At 56.1% G+C, this 27,267-nt stretch overlaps 2 protein-coding genes across 3 annotated transcripts in view; one reads left to right on the forward strand and one right to left on the reverse strand.

Moving 5' to 3' along the window:
- The window catches only part of ACO2 (aconitase 2), a 51,855-nt gene extending 39,229 nt beyond the window's left edge, over window positions 1–12,626 (forward strand). Inside the window, exons 5-18 of the mRNA XM_029205024.1 lie at window positions 460–618; window positions 843–993; window positions 2,334–2,438; window positions 3,389–3,480; window positions 4,514–4,619; window positions 6,526–6,683; window positions 6,894–6,967; window positions 7,720–7,831; window positions 8,725–8,847; window positions 9,086–9,241; window positions 10,170–10,361; window positions 10,828–10,960; window positions 11,460–11,581; window positions 12,086–12,626. Coding sequence (XP_029060857.1) covers window positions 460–618; window positions 843–993; window positions 2,334–2,438; window positions 3,389–3,480; window positions 4,514–4,619; window positions 6,526–6,683; window positions 6,894–6,967; window positions 7,720–7,831; window positions 8,725–8,847; window positions 9,086–9,241; window positions 10,170–10,361; window positions 10,828–10,960; window positions 11,460–11,581; window positions 12,086–12,223 — 1,821 coding nt within the window. The 3' untranslated portion in view covers window positions 12,224–12,626. The remainder of the gene's footprint in view (window positions 1–459; window positions 619–842; window positions 994–2,333; window positions 2,439–3,388; window positions 3,481–4,513; window positions 4,620–6,525; window positions 6,684–6,893; window positions 6,968–7,719; window positions 7,832–8,724; window positions 8,848–9,085; window positions 9,242–10,169; window positions 10,362–10,827; window positions 10,961–11,459; window positions 11,582–12,085) is intronic.
- Window positions 12,627–12,805: 179 nt separating this feature from the next.
- Window positions 12,806–26,894, reverse strand: POLR3H (RNA polymerase III subunit H). Of its 2 annotated transcripts, XM_029205025.1 has the most exons (7): window positions 26,852–26,894; window positions 26,467–26,746; window positions 23,928–24,024; window positions 17,424–17,510; window positions 16,891–16,954; window positions 15,249–15,443; window positions 12,806–13,999 (listed from the first exon to the last, which is right to left on the reverse strand). In XM_029205025.1, the coding sequence occupies exons 2-7, from the start codon at window positions 26,575–26,577 to the stop codon at window positions 13,885–13,887; spliced, it is 669 nt and encodes a 222-aa protein (XP_029060858.1). In that variant the 5' UTR covers window positions 26,578–26,746; window positions 26,852–26,894; the 3' UTR covers window positions 12,806–13,884. The 2 variants fall into 2 exon arrangements, with proteins under 2 accessions (XP_029060858.1, XP_029060859.1); XM_029205026.1 differs by having other exon boundaries at window positions 15,249–15,450; window positions 26,467–26,868.
- Between the last annotated feature and the right edge of the window lie 373 nt (window positions 26,895–27,267).

A 27,267-nucleotide genomic window follows, 5' to 3' on the forward strand; every position in this document is an offset into this window, starting at 1 on the left:
GATTGTCTGCCCTGTTGAGAAGCCAGATAAGCACACTCCCCGTGTCCACCACGTGAGGCAGTGGGTGTTGTAGGGGAACACCTTTCAGGGGTCAGCACTTGTCCCCAGGCCTGTCACACGACACACTCTTGTACCTAGTTCATCTGGTTCTCGCCACAATCCTGGGGTCGAGGTGGTGTGGCCGTTCTTAACAAATGAGGAAACTGAGGTGCAGAGAGGCACTGACAAGCCCAAGTCATACAGTCAGGAACTGTCAGAGCAGTTTGTGAGCCCAGGCCGCCGGTCTCCCAGGTCTCTGGCTCGTACAGGCCACACTGGAGAGGCCCCCTCCTGGAGGGGTGCCTGGGAATGGCCCAGTGGCCCAGTGTCGGTAGGGGGCAGTTTTGCAGACCCCTTTGGAGCCCTACCTCCATTCTCTCCTGAGGGCTTTTAAGCTTAAGATCTTGGATTCTTTTTCAGATCATTCTGGAAAACTATGCATACCCTGGGGTTCTTCTGATTGGCACTGATTCCCACACCCCCAATGGTGGTGGCCTGGGGGGCATCTGCATTGGAGTTGGGGGCGCTGATGCAGTGGACGTCATGGCTGGGATCCCCTGGGAGCTGAAGTGCCCCAAGGTGAGGGGTAGGGAAGGGCTCATTTCGGGGTGACAGCAGAGGGGTGGTTGGCAGGGGTGAATGGGAGATGTGGGACCCGAAAGGGATGAGAGAATAGGTCAGGCTCAGATCTCTTTGGGAAGGAGGCAGGGATAAATAAGCAGAATTCCAGCAGGTAGATTCCTGGTTGGAACATGGCACATGATACACAGGCCTGTAACTGCTTCCTTGCCCCACCTACTCAGGTGATCGGTGTGAAGCTGACAGGCTCACTCTCCGGTTGGACCTCACCCAAAGATGTGATCCTAAAGGTGGCGGGCATCCTCACAGTAAAAGGCGGCACGGGCGCGATTGTGGAGTACCACGGGCCTGGCGTAGACTCCATCTCCTGCACTGGTGAGGAGGGCGGCCACGTGACATGGCTCTCAGCCTGTGCTGGGCCCAATGGGGCCTGTAGTTGAGCCGTAGAAGCAGTGAATGGCCTTCCCCTGAGGATCTGTCCAGTCAATTTGGGGACTTGGGATGGACACTTAGAGGTCGAGGGGAGACCTCACTGTCTAGTCCAGGTCCCTCATTAAACGGGAGACTGGGGCCCCTCAAGGACGGCCGGTAACTTCCCTGTGGCCACACAGATTTAGGGGCTGAGCCAACTTGGCTGTGGCCCTGGGCTGCCTTGGGTGATCCAGAAGAAGAACCTACAGAGGGTGGAGGTGGTGGTGGGAAGGGGAATCAGAGTCAGGGCTTCTGTCTCAAAGCAGCCGCATTCTCACATCTTCCCTTGGCTGGAGTTGGAACCTCACTCTCTTCCTTTGGATTAGAGACCGTCACCTGCTAGTCTCCAAGACCAGGTGGGAGCCAGCCCCTTCCTACTCATCACTCCTGGTGATCTGGCCCCAGTGCCCGGGCCCTCAGAAATCCAGGTAGACTTGGAATGAACCTTAGAGATGGTTCAGTCCAGACTTCCCTAGGGGCCTCCCTCAGCTCCACAGCAGCCCCACAGAGCTACAGTTCAGCTGGCCCTTGTGTCCCTCCAGTGATGTGGGGCTCATTCTTATAAGTAGCCCTTACTGCTGTTGGACAGCTCAGTTAGGAAGTTGGCAACAGGCCCAGACCCATGTCCCAGCAATCCCATGAGGCTGGAGTCCTGATAGCAGTCAGGGCATCTGTAGCCTTTCCAGTTCTGTGGGCGGTCTGTGGTCCAGGCAGTGGACGTCATTCCAGTCTTATTGCTGGAAAACTGCGGACCCAGAAACATTTCCACCGTGTTGTAGCTGAAACGGTGCAGGCCTGCACACCAGGCAGTCAGACCGAGACCTGCAGGCCACGCTGCATTTGCTCTGTGCCATGACCTTGGGCCTCTCTGAGCCAGTTCCCTCGCCTGCAGATGGACACAGTAACAACTGGGTGGTCTGGCCAGGTCAGTGTTCATTACATAGGGGCTGTCTAGTCTGCTGAGCGGGACAGCCTGGCCTAGAACTGGAACTTGGCTTGTAGGAGCTGAATCTTGTATCCCCTTCACTCTACCCAGCAGCCACCCTGAGAGCCGGGACACTGAGCTCTGGCCCCGTGGCCTCTCTTCACTGGGCCTCATTTTAACCCTGGGCCACAGGGGCAGTGAGAGTGAGGGAAGAAATGATGCCAGCTCCCTGTTGTGAAGACGTGTGTGCACCTCTAGCAGGTGTGGGGGACCCTCGCCTAGCTGCACAGCCAGCCCCCTGGGCTCTGTTTCTCTACAGGCATGGCGACAATCTGCAACATGGGTGCAGAAATTGGGGCCACCACTTCGGTGTTTCCTTACAACCACAGGATGAAGAAGTACCTGAGCAAGACAGGCCGGGCAGGTGAGCCAGTGGGCGTCCTAAGTCCTAAGCCTGGTGTCTCCGGACTGGCTTCAGAGGCTCTGAGAAGCCTCTAACGGTCTGTGAGAGGTTATGCGTGTTACTGTTCCTGAGTGGGGTGTCTGTAGCTCTCATCAGCTTCTCAATGGATCTGGCATCTAAGTGTGAGATATCCCTGCCTCAGGATTGGAATTTAGTTTCCCCTGAAAGGGTGTCTGAATTCCAGTTCTTCTTGGCCTGGTCCCTGGTGCCCTCTGTGGGAGGCTCTGGAAATGACATGGATCTGCTTCTGTTTGTAATTCCTGCCCTAGCAGGGGGAGGAGGAAAAACGTCTGGAACAAGAACCACTTTGTAGGTCTCCCTCAGCAACTTCCCTGAGGTTCTAGCTTGGCTTCTTTGAAACCCAGAGTTGGAAATGGGTCCTGGGGGAGGAATTGTTGGAGCCTCTGAAGGGAGGTGAGCGAGGTTGATTGGTGGAGCCAGAGGCCAGGGGCCTGGGGGGGAGTTTGTCACTTTGTTCCCAAGCTCTCCGCACACAGAGTCCTACCTGAAAGGCCCTTCCCTCGCTTTTATTATCAAGTAACTTCTCCTTCTTTAAAAACTCAGTGCTTCTCATCTCCAGGAAGCCTTCCCTGACTCTGAGCCTCAGTCACTACTTCTCCCCTGTGTCCCTGTGTTCCTCTGTTGTATTATGTTGTGACTTCCGGCTCACTGATAGCTCCTTCGCTAGACGTGAGCTCCTCGAGGGCAGGAACTGTGTCCTGTGCTGTTTGTTTTGTTCCTTTGTTTGCCCAGTCAGTGTCCAGGGCCTGGTGTTTGACAGGTGCCTGGTAACTGGTTCATATGGATGGATGGGTGGGTGGGTGGATGGATGCATGGATGGATGGATGGATGGAGTCTCATGGCCAATTTCTGTTTTACATGCTTCAGTCTCCCTCCCTTGTTGATTTCAGACATTGCCAACCTTGCTGATGAATTCAAGGATCACTTGGTACCTGACCCTGGCTGCCATTATGACCAACTGATAGAAATTAACCTCAGCGAGGTGAGGAAGGGAGTTGGTTCCAGGAGTTTCTGAGGGTGGGGGGTTCAGGCCCCGTCTGGGGACTTCTGGTGGGCCCTGGGGAGAGCCAGAGCGGGTCCCTGGCTGCACACCCAGCAGGGCTCTTGGGCTTTTGGTTCCCCAATGTCCCTGCAAACGGCTGCCTGAATCAGTGGGGTGGGAGGGGCAGCAGAAAGGCTGTGTGGCCAAGGGGAGAGTGGAGGTGGCTACGGCTGGTTATTCAGAAGCGTTCAGTTGGCCCCCACCTCAGCTTTAGGAGAAGCCAAGATTTTGCCCTAGAGTTGTGAGAGTTCAGAGGGCAAAGCCCAAGATTCCCAAGCCTGAGCCTGGCACCCTGAGACCTGTAGGCCAGGGTGGCGTTTGGAAGGCCAGAGAAAGGGCAGTCTGGAGGAGCAGAGCACAGCAGCCAAGGGTTTAGGCCCTGAAGCCAACCTACATGAGTTCACATCTTGATTCTGCCACTTAAGCCTGTGACCTTGGGCAAGTTACTCAAGCACTGTGGGCCTCACTTCACAGTGTACCCAAGGCAGTCATGGGAACTGAATGAGCTAATCCGTGTAATAACAGTTGCTGACATTTATTGAGTGCTTACTGTGTGCCAGGCACTTCGTTAAGTACTTCACGTTGATTGATAAGTATCATCACATGTAAAGCATCTGGCCGTAAGATTCCAGAAGCACCATAGTATGGGAGGTAATGGGCTTAGGAAGCTGGCAACCTTGATTCATCCCATGCCTCTGCTGTCGCCGAGCTACATGACCTTGGGCAAGGCAGGCGCTCCGCCGTCTGCAGGCTGGAGATGACGAGCCGTGCGGGGTTGGAGAGATCCCAGGAGCTGCGGCACGTACAGTGCCTGTTGCTCGGGCGTTTCCTGGGTTGAGGTTTGAGCCGTGAGAACAGTAGTTGGCCTCCCAGGCCCACCGTGACTTGGTGAGCGGGAATGAGGCCGCCTCTGAAGAAGAGAGGCTGTCCACGCGCCAAGCTGGGTTCCCTCCCTGTGCCTTTTCTTCCTCAGCTGAAGCCGCACATCAATGGGCCCTTCACCCCCGACCTGGCTCACCCTGTGGCAGAAGTGGGCAGTGTGGCAGAGAAGGAGGGGTGGCCACTGGACATCCGAGTAGGTGAGCCACCCCCGCCCCCTGCCTCAGGGCCAGCGGTCCACCCAGGGCTGTGGGCTGTGGCCTGTGCTTACCGCGGGGCCCTTCCTGAATGGACCAGGCACTTTCTGAAGTAGTTGGGGTTTTTCTTATGGCTTTTTAAAGAAATTACTTTTTCTTGGTATAAAAGAAATAGAGGGATTTCCTGATGGTCCAGTGGTTAAGACTTCACCTTCCAGTGCAGAGGGTGCAGGTTCAATCCCTGGTTGGGGAGCTAAGATCCCACGTGTCTTGCGGCCAAAAAAAACAAAACGTAAAACAGAAGCAATATTGTAACAAATCCAGTAAAGACTTCAAAAATGGTCCACATCAAGAAAATCTTCATAGAGTCTGTCATACAGACTGAAGTAAGTCAGAAAGAGAAAAACAAATACCGTATGCTAACACATATATATGGAACCTAAAAAAAAAAGGAAAGAAAAAGAAAAGAAAATCTTCAAAAAAAAAAAGAAAAGAAATATATATCAGTGTAGAGAATATTGACAAATAAGAAGTATTTTAAAACACCCCTAATCTCCACCCTCAGCCAGAACCAGCTCTAGAAGCTCTTTGACAGGAATACTGTATTTCTGTGTACATGCACATACTGATGTGTGTAATTTTCTGTTTTACAAACACTTCCTCTTACCAACCATGACGACTGATTTTACTTTACATGCTTTACGTATACGGACACACTGGCATGGTATCACTGTTGTCACAGTTTAGTGTGGCTGTGAAGCACATGAACCCAGGTGGCCTGGGTATGAATCTGACTCTGCCACTTCACAGCTGGGTGACTGAGAGCAAATCACTTGACGTCCTGTGCCTCGGTTCCCCAGGTGTAAAACGAGGGTGATACTGTACTTACCCGTTAAAATTGCTGGGAAGTGGGACGAGTTAATGTGTGGTAAGAGCTTTTGGTGGTGCCTGGCATGAAGTGCTATACAGTGTTTTCAGCCTTATGAGTTGAAGTAAATAAAAACAAATCTTTGGTAGCTTAAAATTAGAAACTAAATTGCTGAGCTGGTGAGAGAGACTGTCTCTGTCTATAGACAGTGTGATGTCATCCAGTCTTTATTGACTTTCTGAGTAACTGTGATAGACTTTCCTTTTTCTGATTTATTTACTTAATTTACTTTTTTGGCTGTGTTGGGTCTTTGTTGCTGCGTGCGGGCTTTCTCTAGTTGCGGCGAGCAGGGGCTACTCTTTGTTGCCGTGCGTGGGCTTCTCATTGCAGTGGCTTCTCTTATTATGGAGCACGGGCTCTAGGCGCGCGGGCCTTAGTAGTTGTGGCACGCGGGCTTCAGTAGTTGGGGCTCGTGGGCTCTAGAGTGCAGGCTCAGTAGTTGTGACGCACGGGCTTAGCTGCTTCGCAGCATATGGAATCTTCCCGGACCAGGGCTCGAACCCGTGTCCCCTGCATTGGCAGGTGGATTCTTAACCACTGTGCTACCAGGGAAGCCAGACTTTTTAAAAAGAATTCTTTTTCCCCTGATTATAAACCAACTAGAAAGCCAGAGAATACTACAAAGTATAAGAGAAGAAAATTGGCCTATAGGCCCTCACCCAGCAGCAGTCATGTAAGTGTCTCAGTGTGGGCCTGCTGATGTGCATACACATGCAGACTGTACTACTGTAAGAGTGGCTTGTACTGCTTCCACGCATGTTCAGTGTCATGTTCACTGGCCACATCTTCTTCCCTTAAATGGCTGGGTCAAGAGGAGCTTATCCTTTACTCTTAAACAGCTAGGTAGTTTGCTTCCAACATGTCTCTGTTGGAAGCAGAGTTGGTGAACTCTTGACCAGACCTGGATCATTTGCGGTCAGGTGGAGAGCTCTGGTTACTCTCTCCTCCTGACTCCCGGCCTCACCACCTATGATGCACCAGGTCTGATCGGCAGCTGTACCAACTCCAGCTACGAGGACATGGGGCGCTCAGCTGCTGTGGCCAAGCAGGCACTGGCTCATGGACTCAAGTGCAAGTCCCAGTTCACCATCACGCCAGGCTCTGAGCAGATCCGTGCCACCATTGAGCGGGACGGCTACGTGAGTGCCCACGCATCCTGCCCCTGGCTCCCCCATCCCACTGCTGAGTAACGTGGCTTCAGGGCAGAACAAACCACAACCTTGTAGGCAGGGGCCGGGACAGGCCCCAGGGTTCCCATCAGCTATTCATCCCTCAGGCTGCTGAACCACCCTTTCCCATCAGCTGCCAGCCTGCCCCTGACAACTCCCTGTCCTCTGTCCCTGCTGCAGGCACAGATCCTGAGGGACGTGGGTGGCATCGTCCTGGCCAATGCCTGTGGCCCCTGCATTGGCCAGTGGGACAGGTGAGAAGCACGATTTTTTTTTTTTTTTCTCTTTTGCGGTACGCGGGCCTCTCACTGTCGTGGCCTCTCCCGTTGCTGAGCACAGGCTCCGGACGCGCAGGCTCAGCGGGCATGGCTCACGGGCCCAGCCGCTCTGCGGCACGTGGGATCTTCCTGGATCGGGGCACGAACCCGTGTCCCCTGCATCGGGAGGCGGACTCTCAACCACTGCACCACCAGGGAAGCCCCAGAAGCACGATTTTGATAGGACGGCCCTTTATGTCCTGGGGTACAGAGCCCCAGATGTTGAGGGGAGATGTCTTTGAAGTGAAAACTCTCAGCCCAAGGCCTCTAGCTTTGGGGCTGTTGCACATTAGAAGACTTTTCCGGGAAGGACTGGAAAGTTGGGCTGGAAGTAAAGAGGAAGAGCCCCCAGCAGCACTGAGTGGCCACCTGGACGAGCCTGGGGTGGCAGGAAGAGGCCAGGGGGGCCTCATCGTAATGCACACAGTGGTGACCTCTGATGCAGCCTCTTGAAAGGAAGCAGTGCCCGGGTCAGGAAACTCTGGCCTTGGTCTGGCCTCTGTCTTACGTGTGGTCTCAAGCAAACCTCAGTGATGCCCGAGGTTCCCTCTTGCTCTGTGTGTGTGAGTTCTGGGGGGAGGTGACCCTTTCAGGGTCTTTCCAGTTCCCCCTCCTCTGCCATGAGCTAGGCAGCATGGGCCAGGTGGCAAGGCCAGACATCCCTAACTCTGTCCCCTCTGACCTGGCAGAAAGGACATCAAGAAGGGGGAGAAGAACACCATCGTCACCTCCTACAACAGGAACTTCACAGGCCGCAATGATGCGAACCCCGAGACCCATGCTTTCGTCACATCCCCTGAGGTGAGACTCTGCCAGGCCCGGCCCTAACCTGGGACGGCCTCTCGGGGCCCTGCTGCTGGCCGGTCAGGGGAGTAGGGGCACTGGGGAAGGCCGTCTGACCCTGCAGGGCTGCTGAGGGAGGCTTGGCATCACAGGGCAAGGGACTGTCAGGGCAGAAACCAAGAGCCATAAACCTTGCCGGCCCCAGGCATCAAGCTCCCTTGGTGCCCCCCGCCTGGCTCCGCTCAGTCGCAGGAGCCTGAGGTCTCATTTAGCACAGTTGCGATGGTGAGCAGGAGCCTTAGCATCACCTGGGGACAGAAGGCAGCCCACCTCCACCCAGCCCTATGGCCTTGACTCTGTCGCTCCCCTCCTCTGTGCCCCAGGGTCCTGTCGGCGGCCCAGGAGCAGCGCAGGAGGTGCTCGCACTGTCCCTGAGCCGGGAGGGAGGCCGCTGTCATGGTGAACAGCCACTGAGCCGCGTGCTCCGGGCACTTAGTGGTTGTCCGCACTTGGCCAGTCTTTTGTAACTTGGTTTTTTGAATGGGTGTTCCAGAAATACTTTTGCGAAGAAACGGCCCTTCCCATGTTTTCAGTGCCCATTAAGGAACATTTTCATTGCAGCCGCATTTCCGGCCTCTCTGGGTCCAGCACTGACCCTGGTCGAGGGGGCTCTGAGGTCAGGCCCCAGTGGGGGTGGTAGAGGCCAGATTACCCTTGGGTTCATGAGTCCCCTGCGGGCCCAATGGCCCTGGTCCCAGGGAGATTCCTGCAGCTCCCACCTCTAAGGGGAAGAGTGTTCTGTGGAGAATCTGGAAATTTCCTGGGCTCCAGCTCAGTTTTGGTCTCTGCTGAGGTGGAGGAACGGGAGTGGAGTTTGGTGCCGACTGACAAACTGGTCGCCTCCATTTCAGATTGTCACAGCCCTGGCCATTGCTGGCACCCTCAAGTTCAACCCAGATACTGACTTCCTGACGGGCAAGGATGGCAAGAAGTTCAAGCTGGAGGCTCCAGATGCAGATGAGCTTCCCCGAGAGGTGAGCAGGCACCACCACGGCCACCTGTCCTGCACGCCCGCCTCGGCCTGGGCCTCAGGGCCGCTGTGTGGCTGAGACACTTCCTGCCCAGGAGGGACGCTCACTGTCTGTGAGAGTGAAGCGGCCGTGTTCACCGGGAGAGAGCGGCTTGGTGCTCGGGGGAGCTTGCCTTCCGTGAGAGCCTTTCCGAATGGGGGCTGAGGGGCTGGCCCCCAATGTGCCCTGTCCCTTGCTGCAGGAGTTCGATCCTGGACAGGACACCTACCAGCACCCCCCTAAGGACAGCAGCGGCCAGCGGGTGGACGTGAGTCCCACCAGCCAGCGTCTGCAGCTCCTGGAGCCTTTTGACAAGTGGGATGGCAAAGACCTGGAGGACCTGCAGATCCTCATCAAGGTCAGTGGCATGGGGACAGGGAGGACAGCCCTGCTGCCAGGGCACCCTCCCTTGATTGGTAGGAAGGGCCGTGAAACCACACGTTCTCCCATGGACCATGGTGGAGGACACAGTCAAGATTAGGGTGGGGGCAGGAAGGGAGGTTTGGCTGCAGAGGAGTGAGGGCATCTGTGTCCCCTCTTCCACTGCCCCGTGCTGGGCAGAACTGAGTCTGGCCAGCTGCTGTCTGAGGCCCTCAGCAATCCTGCTCCAGCTGGTGAGGGCCACCTCCAGTGGGTGTGGGTAGTGAATGCAGCACAGGGAGGGCAAGATGGGCACATGTGACCCTGCACAGCCAGGTCTCCACACATCTGGCTTGCAAGACAAGCTCCGGAAGACGTCATTTCCTCTGTTCCCACAGTTGAGCATCGGGGGTATGGCCTGTGTTTGGGAGCTGAGCAGACAAGCTCTTGTGGTACAGACAGAGGCCTCAGACCCATGTCACACGTGCATTATGCTGTTAACTGTGGGGTCTCCAGGCAGTGTCACGGCCAATATTAGGCCCACGTGGTAGATGAAACTGATCAGTCACTAGCCAGAACCCAGACACATCCCTGGGCTCCTCTCTGTGTCTGGCATGAGATCTGTAGCTGGTCTTCCAGCCTGGGCATCTCCTACCTGAGGGCCTAGGTCTAAAGGGTGAGTGAGCAGACATACGTGTCCTCCATGTCCAGCCTCCTCGACCCCCTCTGAGGGGTGGGCGACAGCCTTGCCTGAGCCCTCTTGGCCAGAGTGGTGACGCCAAAACTGTAGACCCTGTGTCACAGCCTGACATCCTTCTTGTGTCCCCATCCCTGGGTCCCGCTGCATGCCTCGAGAGGGCCACTCCCTTCATCCGCCACTCAGAGGCCCTGCCACGACCTCTGTTCTCTCTGCTCACCCACCCCAGGTCAAAGGGAAGTGTACCACTGACCACATCTCGGCTGCTGGCCCCTGGCTCAAGTTCCGTGGGCACCTGGACAACATCTCCAATAATCTGCTCATCGGTGCCGTCAACATCGAAAATGGCAAGGCCAACTCCGTGCGCAATGCCGTCACCCAGGAGTTTGGTCCAGTCCCTGACACTGCCCGCTACTACAAGGTGGGTTGGTGGGGGTTAGGGATGGGGGTCCTCTGGCACCTCCTGGTGGCTGCATGGGGCAGTGGGTGATTCAGGGACAGGGGGAGTCCATACCAGTAACTCTGCAGTTGAATAGTGTCCCAGTGCCACGGAGGCAGTCCCATGTCTGTCACCCCCACTGCCCTGGGCTCTCCCCGACACTGTGCCCCCCACTCACGCCTGCCTCCAGGCTGAGCACTGATCGGGGGGGGGGGGTCGCACCTTCCCAGGCCCACTGCAGACAGCCAGGGCCCGTGTCTCATCACATGTCTTCCCAGGGCCTGGTTTGGGCCAGATTCACCTCTAACTTCACCTGTCCTTGGGGAGCAGGTGAAGAGGGGACTCTCTAGCTCCTTGACCTGTGAGCCTTAGGAAGCCCGAGGACTGTGCAGGAGGGGGGCCAGTGCCCTCCTCTCCCTCATAAAGTCGCTCCTTACTTTCCTGACAGGCACATGGCATCCGGTGGGTGGTGATCGGAGATGAGAACTACGGTGAGGGCTCGAGCCGGGAGCACGCGGCACTGGAGCCTCGCCACCTCGGGGGCCGGGCCATCATCACCAAGAGCTTCGCCAGGATCCACGGTGAGCTGGAGCCCCATCCCAGCCCCATCCACCTCCCCTCGCTGGCAGCCCAAGGTTCCACAACCTGCCAGTGGCCCAGTGGGGCCTGGAGCCACACGCCTGGTTCCTAGGGCGTGTCGGCAGCTCATTTTCCACCATCACCAGCCTCCAGCCTCTGCCCCTTCAGGTTTGCGTGGATTCTGACACCCACGGCTTCCCATCTCTAGCATGTGCTGGTCTTGCTTCCAAACTTGTAGCAGTTGAGATCCAGGGCACGTGGTCAAAGGATTGTCTCTGATTGTCAGAGGCTTCAGGAAACACAGGCACCAAAGCACACTTGCATAGGGCCCCACGTCACTGGGAGTGCGCCACCTTGGTCCTCGTAGTTGATGCCCCAGGTTTGTCCCCATGTGGCAGGACTAGGGGTGCCTCTCCCAGAGCCTTAACTAGACTTGGTTGGTGAGGTTCCTCACGAAAGGAACCTGCTGTGTATGGACTGAGTGTGCCCTCTGCCTTCTAGAAACCAACCTGAAGAAGCAGGGTCTACTGCCCCTCACCTTCGCTGACCCAGCCGACTACAACAAGATTCACCCTGTGGACAAGCTGACCATCCAGGGCCTGAAGGACTTTGCCCCTGGCAAGGTAGGGAACCAGGGAAGGAGGTGGACCAGCCAGCCCATTTCCCCCAGGGCCCTCCTAAGAGGGGAGGGGAATGGAGGGGGCAGCCACCTTGGTTCCCCTCCTTCTAAACCTGGCCCTACCTGCACCTCCTCCCGTGAGCCTCTGTTCCGGCTAGAAGGGCCCCTAAATTCTCCAGGTAACCCCCCCTAGAGAGGGAAGGAAATGCCTTCCCAGAGATGAGGGTAGAGCCAGCTCAGGCCCTCCTACCGTCCACTCAGTAGCCCAGGCTTGGCACTCAGAGGCCAACAGCCCATGCCCCGCAGGACCTTCTTGGCCCCAGGAGTTAAGCCATCTAGGTCTTAGCATGGCCACCGAGGCCCAGACCTGGCCTAGGATTTGGTTCGCCTTGCTGGCCCCGAGGACCCAGAGCAGTGACCCACCCTCCTGACCCTCTACCAGAACCGAGGGCCGTGTTCCCAAGAGCCAGGCCACCCACACCTGCTTTCCTCCCCCTCCTCCTCCCAGCCCCTGAAATGCATCATCAAGCACCCCAACGGGACCCAGGAGACCATCCTCCTGAACCACACCTTCAACGAGACCCAGATCGAGTGGTTCCGCGCTGGCAGTGCTCTGAACAGAATGAAGGAGCTGCAGCAGAAGTAAGGTCCTGCTCTGCCACCAGCGCCCGCCCATCCTGCTCCTCGGACCCAGCTCCGGTGTCACGAGTGCAGTTCTGCGTCACCAGAACCGGATCTGATCCGATCCAGCCGTGGCTTCGCTCACCACCGAGATGGTGTGGCCAGGCCTCCTGGCCTCTCTTCCCTCCGCCCATGGAGTGACCCACAGGTGGGGGTGGGGAGGTTCTTAAAATAAGGTATCAACCCCCCACCTTCCTGTTTTTAGTTTGATTCAGATCTTGAGCAGCTTTGGGCAACTGTATTTATTTTTAACGACAGACTCCCATCTAAAGATTTTCTCCTGCATGATCATTTCACTGGTGGCTGAAGGGTTCGAAAGATCCTTTTGCTCTTCTAAGGAAAATAAGAATCCAGATTCAGTGAGTGTTCCTTTGTGAGTGATGGTGTCTGTGCTGTTACCCACTCCAGCCTGTGGGGCGGGGGGTCCTTCACAGCCAGAGTCAGTGGACGCCGACAGCCACGCCACAGCCGGACCCATCACCAGACTTCCCACTTTCCTTCCCGCCCTGCTTTTGCCTGCAGCCTCCCCTCCCCACGCCCACACATTCCAGTAGTTTCCCCAATGGGGGCGGGGGGGTTGGCCCAAGATGCAGCCCCCACTTCCCCTGGGCATCGAGTTGCCTTTCAAATGCCCAGAGAGTGTCTGTTTTACAGACAGACCACCACGTCCAAGGTCACAGCTAGTCCATATGTGTACTGCTCCCTAGTTTTTAGTACAGGGTGGCCGCAGGCACTGCTCTTCAACTGCTCCTCTGCCTGGAGCACTGCCCACTGGCACTACTCATACCTCCACGGCCCTGTGTCCATGTGAGCAGAAAGGCCAGGGCAGGAGGCAGGCTCCACGGAGATTCCTTCATCAGGACAAGACTTGCCTGACAGAAACATGGCGTCGGGTGGGTGCTACAAAACGATGTCCTGGTCCCGGCAAAAATTCCTGGCAGAAATGAGTGAAGGGACAGAAGGACTCTGGCAAAGCCATTCTGCTGAGTAAATGATGGGGTGCTTGCCCTGGTGCCAGGATCTCACATCACAAGCAGACACCCACTGGGTGTTTGTTCCTGGTGTAGCCAAGGTCGGAAAGTGACAGCTGGCCCGAGGCTTCCTGCTGGACTGCTGGTGGGGGAGTAACAGCAGCAGGTCACCAGCCCTCACCCCCTTGGGCCAGCAAAATCCACAGCACCCACTTTCCTGATGGAGCTGGTCAGCTGAGGCCAGGCTGCCCCACCTTCCACACGCTGGTGGGAAGAGGGTTTTTCCCTTAAAGGTCAGACTCTGATCAGCAACTGGCAGCTGCCCCAGGCCAGCCTCTTGCTGTTACTTTATGGAGCCACCAAGCTCAGCTGGCCCAGAGCATAGCCTGAGGCAGCCTGGATCTCTCAAACCCCATGTCCTGCCATTAAGTCATCTCCGGAAGTGATCCGGGGTGAGGAAGTGTCCCAGCTGTGGCAACTCAGTAACCTTAGAACACTGAGACAATGGTGGCTCTCCCAACTGACGTGGCCATCATTTATTAAATATCTTTGTTGTCACTGACAGGCAGAAGTCCATGTGGACGGTGGGACTTAGCGGGGTAGATCTGGGAGGAGGAGGGGAGGGGACGGCCTGCTCCTCGGCATCCTGTTGTCTTCAAGACCCGCCGCACCACCTTCCCGAGGGCTGGGCAGGGTCCAGTGTCAAAGCCCCAGTGCTAGCTGCTAGTCCACCAGGAGAGAAGGCCCAGGCCCGGCTCACTGATGGATCCCTGCCAGGGGGAGAGAGAGAACAGGCATGTTTCATCTACCTTTAGAGCTGGAGCCAACCTGGACAGGAGGCAATGGAGGCCCTTCCTTTTAGGCGCCCAGCACAGGCCAAAGGGAGGGTGGGGCACACCCCAGCCAGGAGGCTCTGGGGACATGCTGGAGCTGCAGCAGTACTCCCCGCTGGTCCAGACTCCCCTCTCCTGCTCCAGCCTCTCCTGAGGCATGTAAGGAAAGTGCTGGTTTACCGAGGGTACAGCCCCTCACCCCTCACCCCTCGCCCCCAGGCCTGGCCCACACAGGCACCAGCAGACCAGTCCTGGGCCTGGCTTCTGAGCCACTCGTGGTCTAGTTCTGCCAGAAAGGCCTAGTAACCTTGAGCCCCAGCCTCCAGACACACGCAGAGGGGAAGCCTTGGGCCACCCACAATCCTGACAAAGACAGCTGCCCTAAAAGTGAACTACGGGGCCCACGTTATACCAGAAAACCCTACCAGCAGGCCCCTGAAATCCCACTTTTGTCATGTGTCGCTCACTGTCTGGCTTCATGAGAATAAAAGACAAAAGGGACCCAAGTCAGATCTGGCCGGTTGCAGTTTCCCTGCCACCTCAGGCCGTGTGGGTTTGTAGTGGGAGCAGCCCTACCACCCCTCCCTTGGTTTCTTCCTCTCTCAGCCCCTTGACCCACAGCCTTGTTGTCCAGTTGGTGTCATCCCTCTTGTGGGCAGGGGTCTGACTCCCCTGCCCTCCCCAACAGCCATGGCAGCTTTATGACCTTGCTGCAAGAATTACTGCTGCCCTGGGCTTCCCTGGAGGCGCAGTGTTTAAGAATCCACCTGCCAATGCAGGGAACACGGGTTTGAGCCCTGATCCGGGAAGATCCCACATGCCACAGAGCAACTAAGCCCGTGAGCCACAACTACTGAGCCTGTGCTCTAGAACCCATGAGCCACAACTACTAAAGCCCGTGTGCCTAGAGCCCGTGCTCCGCAACAGGAGAAGCCACTGCACCACAACCAAGAGTAGCCCCCGCTCCCTGCAACTAGAGAAAGCCCGCGCACAGCAACAAAGACCCGACGCAGCCAAAAAATAAATTTATAAGGAAAAAACAAAGAATTACCGCTGCCCTGGCCTGTAGAGATGGGGCTCCCCAGGGAGAAGGGACTGCCCAAGACCCCACAACAGGGACCTGCACCCTGACCTGCTGGGGCCTCCCACCCCACGGTTCCCCCGCAGTCTTATGAGGACAGCTCACCACAAGCGTGTACGGAGCCTCCTTCTTTGGCAGCTCCTCGCTGGAAGAGGTGGCATCGGCTGAGCTGGGCCCAGTGGGGGACGTGTCCACAAAGCTCTCGTCCACCACCCGGAAGCGGATCTCCTCGCCGGTGTCCATGTATAGGTCGTGCGCTCCTTCCTCCGTCTCGTACTCCCACACCCACACTTGCTCTGCCTCATCGCTGGCGCAGGGTCAAGGCAACAACCAGGCCACGGGGGAGCCAGAGTGTTGGGGAGTCCTCCCACGGCACGCCCCAGGAAAATCCAATCCCAGGCTGAGATGCTCTGGAAAGTCACAGGAAAAGCAGGCCCAGCGCTGTGTGCGAGAGGCAAGGTCGGGCCGGGCCCAGTGAGTGGCTGGATCTCCTGGGCACCAGGATCCAGACTGGGAACACGAACCCCGGGCAGGCACCACGGGACACCAGAGCAGGAAGGAGCTCCAGAGCACAGCGCGAGCTCTGCCTCAACATGGAATGACCACAGCCCCTCGGTGCCTGAGGTCTTACTCTGCCCACGTGTCCTCTCAGAGGCCGACTGCCAAGTTCAAACCTCAGCTCCACCACCCACCAGGGGCCAGGCCCAAGCTCTCGGTGCCTCAGGGTCCCCATCTGTAAAACACAGATTACAGTAAGGCCTGCCCTCCAGGGCTGCGGTGGGGAGGTAATAAAACAGCACACGTGGAAAGTGCTTTCCCCAGGACCCCTCGGGTCGGCCCGAGTGCTCACTGACGCTGGCCAGCGTTCTCCGCATAGTGCAATTCCACATCCCTCTCCGTGCCTCAGGACACTTGACAGCAGGCAGCCCAAGGACTCGCCCAGTTTCCAAGAGGACACGGCAGGATGGGAGGTCACCAGGCTGAGGGACAGGCCAGCCTGGGCCAGGTTTTCTGACAAGTTCCAGAGCCACACACAGCCCCTGCCCTGCACACATGCGCACGCGCGAGCGCACACGCACACGCACACGCACACACACGCACACGCACACACGCGCGCGCGCGCTCCCTACTGCCGGCTCTGCTGGATGGCCCCCCTCCAATCAGCAGAGCTCACACCGAAGAGACATGCTGCCCTCTAATGGCAACCCCGCAGATGGGTCCTGCCCCTCCTCTGCGCCAGGTCCCATGCTAGGCATTGCGGGTACAGTCGGGACAAGATGGGGTCCCTCCTGGTGAGCGGTCTCGGTGAGCACCCACAGAAACAGCAACCCCAGTGCAGCAGGCAAGGGCCGGGACAGGGACAATGGGGGAGCCAGCAACGGGAATCTTCAACCAGCCTAGGACCCGCAGAGCCAAGCCCTCAAATGTTAGCTGAAGGGGGGAGGTGGGCCAGTCAGGCGGGCCTCTAGAGGGAGGTGACCTTTGAGATGACTCCTGAAGGGACAACCTAAGCGCACTGAGCTGGAACCAGGCCTGACAGTCCAGATGGAGGCGCAGGTGTGCAGACACCACGGTCAGTGTGAGAAGCACAGGCAGGTCAGTGCTTCCAGAGCAAAATGCAAGCTGGAGGGGTGGGCAGAGGCCAGCAGCATCAGGTCACAGGACCCAAGGCCACCTCAAAGAGTGAGGACCTTCCTTTGGAGAGGCCCGAGCTCCTCCATGACCCACTCTAACCTTGGGAGGATACAACTTGGCCGGCTGCTGCAGTGACTCTGGAGGGATGAGAATGTCATCGAAGAACCCTAGAGAGACTGGAAGACATGCAGGTGACAGCATGAGACAGGGCTCAGAATGGACAAGCAAGCCCTTACCCTGTGCTGCCCATGGAACCCTGGGCCCCGTCCCCACCCCAGAGCCCAACCCTCTGCCACAGCCTGAGCAGCCACCCAAACCCGAGGTGGACACTGCACAACAGGGACCAGCGGATGCCAAGGGCCCCGAGTCACCTCTGCCAGCTCCAGTGCCTGCCCTGAGGTCCTGACTCACAGCCTTGCAGTGAAGGCCCCCAGCTGGCCTAGGTCCTCACAGTTATAGCACAGGGGGCTGAGTATCCCCCTTGCGCACAAGCTGCTCAGACAGCTCGGGAAGGTTCTCTTTCCCTATGTGACCCCTCCCCTGACCATGCGGCCCAGCACAGAAGCTAAAGGGAGGCAGGCCAGCCCCACCACCTGCCCCCAGCGTGCTCCCGGGTCTCATGTGAGGACTCAGGGCCAACATTACCATGCACTCCCTCCGGGCTGCAGCCTTTGATACTTCCAATCAGAACCTCGTCCAGGAACGGATGGAACACCACATAGCGGAAGTGAACTGGAAATGAAAGCGTGTCGGTGATGAGCAGGCCATGAGGAAAGGCTGCTCCAGCTGGGATGGCCTGTGCTTTCCAGTGTCCACTCTCACTCACTGGCATGCTGACCCCGTGGCGGCACCAAGAAGCCACACAGCAGTCCACGCCAGGCGCCCGTGGGCCTAGACCTGTTAGCTAAGCCGGAGGGACCCTCGGCCCCGTCCCCGGCAAGGCCACAACTTGGCCCCCGTTGTGAGAGGCCGGCAGCACTGGCCCTGGAACTGAGGCTCAGTTCCCAAATCCATCAGTCACACCTGAGCTCAGATTCTGGGCCAGCAGTGACTCCAAAGTCAATTCCAGCCTTCCTCCAGGCTCTCTCCTTTATTTATTTATTTATTTTTAAAATTACCGGGCTGCTGTTCTTTTTTTTCTTTTTTAAAAAAATTTATTTATTTTTATTTTTGGCTGCGTTGGGTTCTCGTTGCTGCTCGCGGGCTTTCTCCAGTTGCGGTGAGCAGGGGCTACTCTTCATTGCGGTGCACAGGCTTCTCATTGTGGTGGCTTCTCTTGTTGTGGAGCACGGGCTCTAGGTGTGCAGGCTTCGGTAGTTGTGGCACGTGGGTTCAGTAGTTGTGGCTCACGGGCTCTAGAGCGCAGGCTTCGGTAGTTGTGGCACGTGGGTTCAGTAGTTGTGGCTCACGGGCTCTAGAGCACAGGCTCAGTAGTTGTGGCGCACGGGCTTGGTTGCTCCGCGGCATGTGGGATCTTCCCGGACCAGGGCTCGAACCATGTCCCCTGCGTTGGCAGGTGGATTCATAACCACTGTGCCACCAGGGAAGCCCAGGCTCTCTCCTTTAAATTCTAACAAGGGCAGAAGCAACTGGCAAAGAGAACCAGGTTTGGAAACGAGTTCCCCCATCTCCCGCTGATTGGCAAAGTTTGCCCCAGGCATAGCTCTGACCTGGAACAGGATGCTAAAAATGCTCTGGAATTTGGGGTGGGGGAAGAGCCAATAAACCAGCAAAAATGCCTCTGTGGGTTCTCAAGTCCTGTCCTATGTGGTCCCTACTCACCTGACCCCAAGAAAAATATCAGGTAAGGTCTGTGCCCACATCACAGACTCTGACTCCACAGCCTGGCAGAAGCCGTCACTCCATCACTGCTGCCCCTTGCTGAGCGCCTGCCCCCTGCCCTGCACACACGCGCGCACGCACACACATGGGGTGTCCACCGAGCCCCAAAGGTGGTGTCTAGGGCCTGAATTCCGCCAGGGCTAGTAAATAACCATAAGGCTGCCCCCTGGCAGTCGCCCAGTGCCCATCACGATCCACCTGTGTCAGATGTCATGCTTCCCCAGTGTGACCATGTGCAAGTGGCTCAGAGAGGCTGAGTTACCCACTCACAGTCACACAGCTGTTCTGCCAAGGGGAAACTCCAAGTCTTTCTGAACCATGAGACAGGAACACTGGGTTGAATCTGCCTTCCTCAGAAAGGGTTTAATCCCCAAACACAGGCTTCTGCTACCGATGCCCTCAGCTGCCTGGACTGGCAGCCTCACCCCAAGGACAGCAGGGTCCACCTGGCCCCCAGCTCCCCACCAGGCTGCTTCCCCATGGCTCCACCAGGCAGGAAAATGTGGGAAAAGGAGAGGAGGCAGCTGGTGCCCCTCCCTCCCTGGGAGGAGACAAATACAAGCCGTCTGAGCCTTCTTAAGATGGGAGAGCCGCATGCTGACCTCGGAGAGGGTAGATGAGGGCAGATGTCACTTACGCACAGTATGGAAAAATCCTGTCCCCTGTATGACTCAATGTCAGTTCATTTTAATAAATCCCCACGGAGCCTCTGCCAGGTCTGTGCCAGGCCCGATTTGGGCACTGGGCTTGCAGGGGCAGGATGACACAGGATCCTGTGCCCAGGGAGCTCAAGGCTGGAACAATTACCTCCAGAAGCAAATGGTGAGCCACCCAGGTGTCTGACAACAGATCAATGTATAAACAAAATGTGATATATCCATACAATGGGAGATTATTCAGCCTCAAAAAGGAATAAAGTACCGACACATGCAACAACATGGAAGAACCTCGAGGACATTATGCTACATGAAATAAGCCAGTCACAAAAGGCCACGTATTTTACGATTCTATTCATATGAAACGTCCAAAATAGGCAAATCCAGAGACAGAAAGTCGATTAATGGTTGTCAGGGGCTGGCAGAGCGGGGAGTGACTGCTAATGAGTACCGTGTTTCTTCTGGGGGTGATGAAAATGTTCTGGAATTAGCCAGTGGTGATAGTCACACAGCCTGGTGAATATACTAAAAGCCACTGTACCGTATGCTTTAAATGGGTGAATTTCATGGTATGTGAATTATATCTCAATTAAAAAACAACAAGGAAGGAACTTTCCTGGCGGTCCAGTGGTTAAGACTCCACGCTTCCACTGCAGGGAGCACACGTTCGATCTCTGGCCGGGGAACTAAGATCCCACATGCCACACGGCCAAAAAAAATAATAAATAAAATTAAATAGGAGGCCACAGACCAGCTGGAGGGCCAGCTGGGGTGGTGCTATGTTGCGGGCCACCTCCCAAGACCCCCATCTGAAGTTCTAGGGATGTTTAGCCTGCAGGTGGGAAGACTGGAAAGTCAAAAAGGATGGGTCTGAAGGACCAGTAAGAAGAGGAAGACCCATTCTTAGTTGTAGGCTCGAGCAAGCTTTGTCCCAGGATAGGTAGGGCTGCCTCGGGATACGATGCGTTTCAACAAAGGACAAATATCATGATTCCACTCACATGAGGTACCTGGAGTAGTCAAATTCATAGAGACAGAAAGTAGAATGGTGGTGGACAGGCGCTGGGGGGCAGGGGCTGGGGAACTGTTGTTTAGTGGAGACAGAGATTCAGTTTCAGAAGACAATAAAGGGAGTTTCCTGGTGGTGCACTGGTTAGGAATCGCCTGCCAATGCGGGGGACACGGGTTCAATCCCTGGTCCGGGAGAATCCCACATGCCGCAGAGCAACTAAGCCCGTGAGCCACAACTGCTGAACCTGCGCTCTAGAGCCCGTGAGCCACAACTACTGAAGCCCACGCGCCTAGAGCCCATGATCCACAACAAGAGAAGCCACTGCAATGAAAAGCCCGCGCACTGCAACGAAGAGCAGCCCTTGCTCGCTGCAACTAGAGAAAGCCCGCACGCAGCAACAAAGGCCCAACGCAGCCAAAAATAAATAAATAAAATAAAATTTAAAAAAATAATAAGTTTAAAAAAAAAGAAGACAATAAAGTTCTGGAGATGGATGGTGGTGATGGCCACACAACAATGTAAATGCACTGAATACCACCGAACTATACACTAAAAATGGTAAATTTTATGTTATATGTGTTTTATCACAACTTAAAAAACAAGGGAAAAGAGCAAAGCAAACGGTGGGCACAAAGACAGGCTGCTCCAGAGCCCAGAGCGGAGCCCCAGTTCAGCCAGAGGCAGGGGAAGGAGGCGAGTCCAGCCGGCCTGGCAGGCATGGAGAACACAGGGCTGGTGCCAAGGAAAGGTACCCTAAGTGACAAGGGATAAGGCTGGCCAGTCGGGGCCAGTGTCACCAGTCACAAAGGCTAACATGTTGTGAGCACCTACTATGCGCCAGGCACCGGACCAAAGGCCTCCCGTGGTTTTTCTCGTTTATTCCTCGCAAGGGCTGTGTGAGGCGGGTACCATTATCATTACACCGTTTTTCCAGAAGTGAGTCTCAGAGAGACAGGTGAAGTAATCTGGCCTGAGTAGGAGGAGAAACAGAAAGAAGCAGAAGGCAACTGGCAAATGAATAATCCTCTAAGCGAAGGCAGAGGCCCGGTGCGGAGCCCCGCTCAGCACACCCTTGGCCACAGCCCTGGCGAGGCAGTGGCAGGAGGGGGGCCTGGGCTTGTGCTCAGCCTCGAAGCCTGGCCACCGATCCCCACCACAGACCAAAGACACCCTGCGCGATGCTCAACAGGCCCTGAGGAGCCTTGTAGCCACGAGTGTTAACCCCATTTTACAGATGAGGAGAGTGTGGCTGAGGAAGGTAGTCACATGCCTGAGGTCCCCACGAAGGGGGGCCTGAGCCAGAATTCAACTCCAGGTCTGTGTGACAGGCCTAACCCTGGGCTCTACTCCTGTACCTCGTTCCCAAGAACACAGGGGACCCAGGGTGAAGCAGGGTGGATAAGAAAACCAGCAGTGAAGTCCTACACCAAGCAGCAGACACAACCAAATGAACGGACAGAATTTCCTCATATTTAACTTTTTTCTCTGAGTTTTTTTTCTTTTTTTTTAAGATTAATTTATTTTTGGCTGCGTTGGGTCTTTGTTGCTGCACGCAGGCTTTCTCTAGTTGTAGTGAGCGGGGACTACTCTTTTTTTTTTTTTTTTTTTCGGTACGCGGGCCTGTCACTGCTGTGGCCTCTCCTGCTGTGGAGCACAGGCTCCGGACGCGCAGGCTCAGCGGCCATGGCTCACGGGCCCAGCCGCTCTGTGGCATGTGGGATCTTCCCAGACCGGGGCACGAACCCGTGTCCCCTGCATCGGCAGGTGGACTCTCAACCACTGCTCCACCAGGGAAGCCCAGGGCTACTCTTCGTTGTGGTGCACGGGCCTCTCATTGCGGAGCACGGGCTCTAGGTGCGCGGGCCTCAGTAGTTGTGGCACGTGGGCTCAGTAGTTGTGGCTCACGGGCTCTAGAGCGCAGGCTCAGTAGTTGGGGCTCACGGGCTTAGTTGCTCCGCGGCATGTGGGATCCTCCCGGACCAGGGATCGAACCCGTGTCACCCGCATTGGCAGGCAGATTCCTAACCAGTGCACCACCAGGGAAGTCCCTTTGAGTTTTTCTTGAAGTTCTGGCCCCCTGACCACTTGTCTCCTGGACAGCAAGGCCCCTGTCCCACGACAGAGACTGGGCTCAGAGCCCTCGTGGCCTTGTGTCCACATCACCGACTGGTCTTTCTGCTAACGAAACCGTCCTGGTCCCCACATGCAGCTCTCCACAGAGTTCAACGGCATCCGTGAGAACTAATTAAGTCTCTGGATTCCTGGACACACACACCAGGCAGCCTCACTGCACATTCTGGAATGCTCGGACATCTCTGTGCTGAGGCTGACACTCCCCCCCGCCCCCCAGTACGGGCCAGGGCAGGGCTCCTGAAACGCGGCCTCGTGTGAGAATCCCTGCAGGCCCCTCCCCAGAGATTCTGACTCAGAGGGTCTGGGGCAGGCGGGCGAGCGCCCAGCGGAAGGCGAGAGGCATGCCTGCACCCCGACTAGCCCCGGACCACCTCAATGGCGCCCTTGCCCTCTGCTTCTGATCTGGTTTGTCCAGGCAGGGGAGAGAAGAACACCCCGCTTCCTCCCTGAGCCCTCTCCTCAAGGTGACCCGCCCTCTACTCCTCCCTCCCATCCGGGGTGCACATCCCTTGCCAATGTGACCGCAGCCCCTCCCATCCAGAGGAAGCCCTTCTCCATCCTTAGACTCTGGCCTCGGCCATGTGACCTGCTCTGGCCAATGGGATATAAGCAGAGGCTTGAAAAGCATCTGTGCTTTGGTGCCCAGTCTACCTACTGAAAGAGGACACCACACCGAGCAGAGACGTGAAACCCAGCCGAAGCCCCCCATCCAACCAGTCTGTCAACCACCAGACACATGAGACCACCCTATACCATCCAGCCCTGGCCAAGCCAGCCCAGAAGACCACCACCGAGCTGACCCACAGAATCGGAGAAACAATTCAAGTCGATGAGCCGTCAAGCACTCGCTCTGTGCCAAGGTCCTGTCCTGAGAGCTTTGTACATATTAACTTAGTAATTCTCACAACAATAACGTCTACTGTTAAAAAATAAAAAAATAAAGTCTGTTAACTGCATTTTACTGAAGAGGAAACAGAGGCACAGAGAAGTTACATGTTCCGCTCAGGACACACAGCAAGTAAGTAGCAGAGTTGGGATTTAAACCTAGAGGCCACACTTTTAACCATTATGTCTTGGTGTCCCTCAAAGTCTCCCACCCCCAACCAGCCACCTCCCCAAGAGGGGCAGCTGTGCTCCCCTCCGCTCTCCCCATTTTTAAGCTAGCAATGCCTACTCCAATTGTCTTCCACTATCTGTCCACCCACCCTACCTGAGCAGCCTGAGAGCCAGGCAGAGCAGGGCTCATATAACACACAAGACCAAAGGGGACACAGACACAGAGCCACAATCTCAGAGCTGGAGAAGCCTTGAGAATCACCTTGTCTACCTCCCCTTCTTATAGATAGGAAACTGAGGCCCAGAAAGGGGAAGATTCTGCCCATGATCACCCAGTAAATTCCTGGCAGAGTCAGGACTAGGCCCCAGGTCTCCCAACACCCTGACGAGGACTCCCCCTACAGAAAACTGAGCCCCAAGAAGCCCAGTGCCCAGAAGGAGGGCACCCACCTTTGGTGTGTGATGCACCGTCCCCCGGGAACACATAGGCATCCTCCAGCTTGGTGATGTCAAACAGGCAGATGCAGAGTCCCACGTTGTACACGACCTGTGGGCATCCGTGTACACAGCCCGTGACCTCGAGGCCCAGCTCCCTGCGCAGTCTCTCCTGAGATCCACCCCCCACCTCCCACCCCCACCCCGCGCCGGGCAGGTATGATTATCCCCGTTTTACAGCTGGAAATGCATTGGGGCACTGCCTGAGGTAAGGAACTCGGGGAGGATGCTGAACTCTGGAAAGAACAAGGTCTTTGGTGACATGACGGATGCAGGTTACAACGCCAGCTCCACCACTCCCTGTGTGACCTCCAAGGTCACTTCTCTGAGCCTCAGTTTCCCCATCTGCAAAAATGGACATACCAGGCTGTGGGGTTGTTAAATCAAGAGAACAGCTGCGAAGTACCTAGCTCAGTAGCCAGCTCACCTGCTAGAAATAACAATCACCAATCAAGGATCATTATCATTACTAATAAGGATCAGTGGTGGGGAACCGCTGGTTAAACCTACACTTTCCAAGGCCCCAGTTCCATACTAGAGCTCACAGTTTAAAGTGTCAGACCACAGCTAATCACTGTTCTGCTCACAAAGTCTCGGACACACAGACGGGGCCACAGGGACTGAGGCTGGCGGAGTGACACATGGGAGGCCCTGAAACTGGGCAGAGAACAGGCAGAGGACATCCCATGACCCATCTCCACTCCAGGATGCTGCAAAGGACTAGCTGCTTGGTGTCTGTTTATCTGACACCAGCGTCATCACCTCCCAGTTAGAGACCTTGCAGGACTGTTCAAGGATTAGCAAGAAGCTCAGAGAACTCAGAGTCCCGGCCAGACCTCAGGGCAATGAGGCAGAGTCGGCTGGCTTTGGAAGCACAAGGAGATGTGTGCCCTTGGCTGGACCTTGGACCTCTTCTGTGTGGCCTCCTCTCAAATGACTCAATGATTCAAATACAGAAATACTTGTCTGGGAATTCCCTGGCAGTCCAGCTCTTTCACTGCTGAGGGCCCCGGTTCGATCCCTGGTCAGGGAACTAAAATCCTGCAACCCTCGCAGCGTGGCCAAAAAAAAAGAAGTATTTGTCTGAACAGGTCAGAGAAGGACCTGCATTACAGAAGGACTATATACCCTTCTTGTAACTTTCACACCTTTTCTCTTTGTCCTTTAGAGGTCCCTTCTCCTTTTACCTCACAAAGTAATCAGACAGCATCCACTAAGGACTCCATGAGTTCTCTCCACCAACAACAAATCCCCAGGTCTGTACACTCCACCTTCTGTGATTTCAGGCTCTATGGAAGGGACCTGCCTCCTGCCTACAGCCAGCCAATCTTCCTCCGGCTCTCTCCTCAGCCTACTACCTCCTGCTGAAGACCATTATTCGATGAAGTCCTACAGGCCCTGTATGACCTGGCTCCCACCACTTTCCAGCCTCTCCTCTCTCTGTGTGCTCAGGCCAGACCAGCCCCTCCATGCCATGATAGATGCGATATTCCCTCCTGCCACAGGGCCTTTGCACATCCTGTTTCTGCTTCCTGCACAGCTCTACTCTCTGCCCAGAACCTCCCCCCCCCCAAAAAAAACAAATCCCCTATGTTAGTTCTTCCTCACCACCAGATCTCAGCTCAAGCACCACCTCCCTAGCAAACCCTCTTGTCTCCCTCATTGTAGGTGAAGTTCCTTCATTCCACAGGCTTGTGAACACCTGTTCTCATAACATTTACCTCAACTTCTCATCACACACTCAGCTGTGGGAGTCTCTCACCCATATCAGCTTTCCCCACCACACTACAGAGCAGAAGCTTGTCTGTTTTATTCATTTAATAAACAATTATGGAACATCTACTCTGGCTAAATATGGGGGATACCATGGGGAAGAAGACAACAGTCACTTGCCCTCATGGAGAGGGAAAGAGAAAAACAGTAACCAAGTAAATAAGAAAAGAGTGGTGAGTGCTAAGAAGGAAAGAGTGATATGGCACAGAATAACTGCAGAGGCAGGGCTGCTTCAGAAAAGGCCATGGGAAGGCCTCTGAGGACCCAGCACTAAGGCATGCTAGCCTGGCACATAAAAGGTGCACAAACATTTTTTTGCAGGAATGAATGGATAAACCTCCTTACAGCTAAACTACCAGCCATCTTCACAGAAACAATGCATGGTTGGACAGCAATTATTATTTCCATTTTACAAATGGAAACTGAGGCCCAGAGGGGGTAAAGGACTCGCCCTAGATTGCAAAGTAATTTGGAAGTGGGGACGCTAGCAATTCCCAGTTACAAGGCCTTTTTCAAGCCCAGTTTTTCTTTTGATTCCTGCCAGCATCCTAGTGGGTTAAGGATTACCCCCATCCCATGCACAGGCTTAGAAACTGAATTCTGAGACTTTAAGCTATTTGCCCAACTCCAAGGCTTGGCATGGCCAGGCCGGCAGCGGGTGGGTAGGCAGTGCTGGGCCCTCCCGTGCCAAGGCCTGCCCGCGACCCCGTGGACCCAGTACCTTGTTGGCCAACTTCTTGTTCAACTCCTCGGCAATGGAGTCGTTGAGCTTCCTCTCAAACTGCCACGGGGGGATCCGCACGGTGTCTACCATCTCCACCAGGACGAACATCCCGGTCTGCGCGGGGGGCTCTGGGAACGGGTGGGTCAGTCACGCACCGGAGCCTGGGGCAGTGGGGATCCGCGAGCCCGCTCCGTCCCGTTCCAATAGCTGTGACCAGCCCCCAGGCCAGCAATGGGGCTGCACCGTAGGGGTGTCCCGTGCGGGGCGTGCTCCGCTACTACAAAGAGAGGAAAATGAGGCTCAGCCGCAGGGTCTCGGGCTCGAGCGGGAGGGGTGCGCGGCCAGCCACACACAGCCCTCGCCAAGCGCCACCGCCACGCACCGCGAACCCACACGCAGACGGCGGCGGCAAGACTTTAGGCGAGACTCCGAATCCGGTAGCTTCCGGAGGACCGACCAATAAGAATCCTCGGCCCGCCCCCCGACGCGGGGCGGAGCTGTCTACCGGCTCGTGCGCGGGGCGGGGCGGGGGGAGGGGCCTGGGTGGGGTGGGGTGGGGCCTTGCCTGCCGCAGGCGCAGCTGTCAACCCTCCGACAACGCTCTCAGGTTGCTAGGCGACCTCGGTGCAATCCAGTCATCTCTCGCCCAGCTGGTAAGTACTCTCCTTGCTGGCCTCGGGCCGTCCTCTAAGCTGCAGCCAGAGTGATCCTTTCAGAACGCAAACACAGCATGCTTAGACCCTACAGTACTCTGGAAACGGAGAGAATTGACTGGCGGGACCTTTCTCGGATGATAGA

This window comes from Monodon monoceros, unplaced genomic scaffold (genome assembly GCF_005190385.1).
Source record: "Monodon monoceros isolate NGI ecotype Baffin Bay Population unplaced genomic scaffold, NGI_Narwhal_1 Super_Scaffold_6, whole genome shotgun sequence".
Lineage (NCBI taxonomy): Eukaryota > Metazoa > Chordata > Mammalia > Artiodactyla > Monodontidae > Monodon > Monodon monoceros.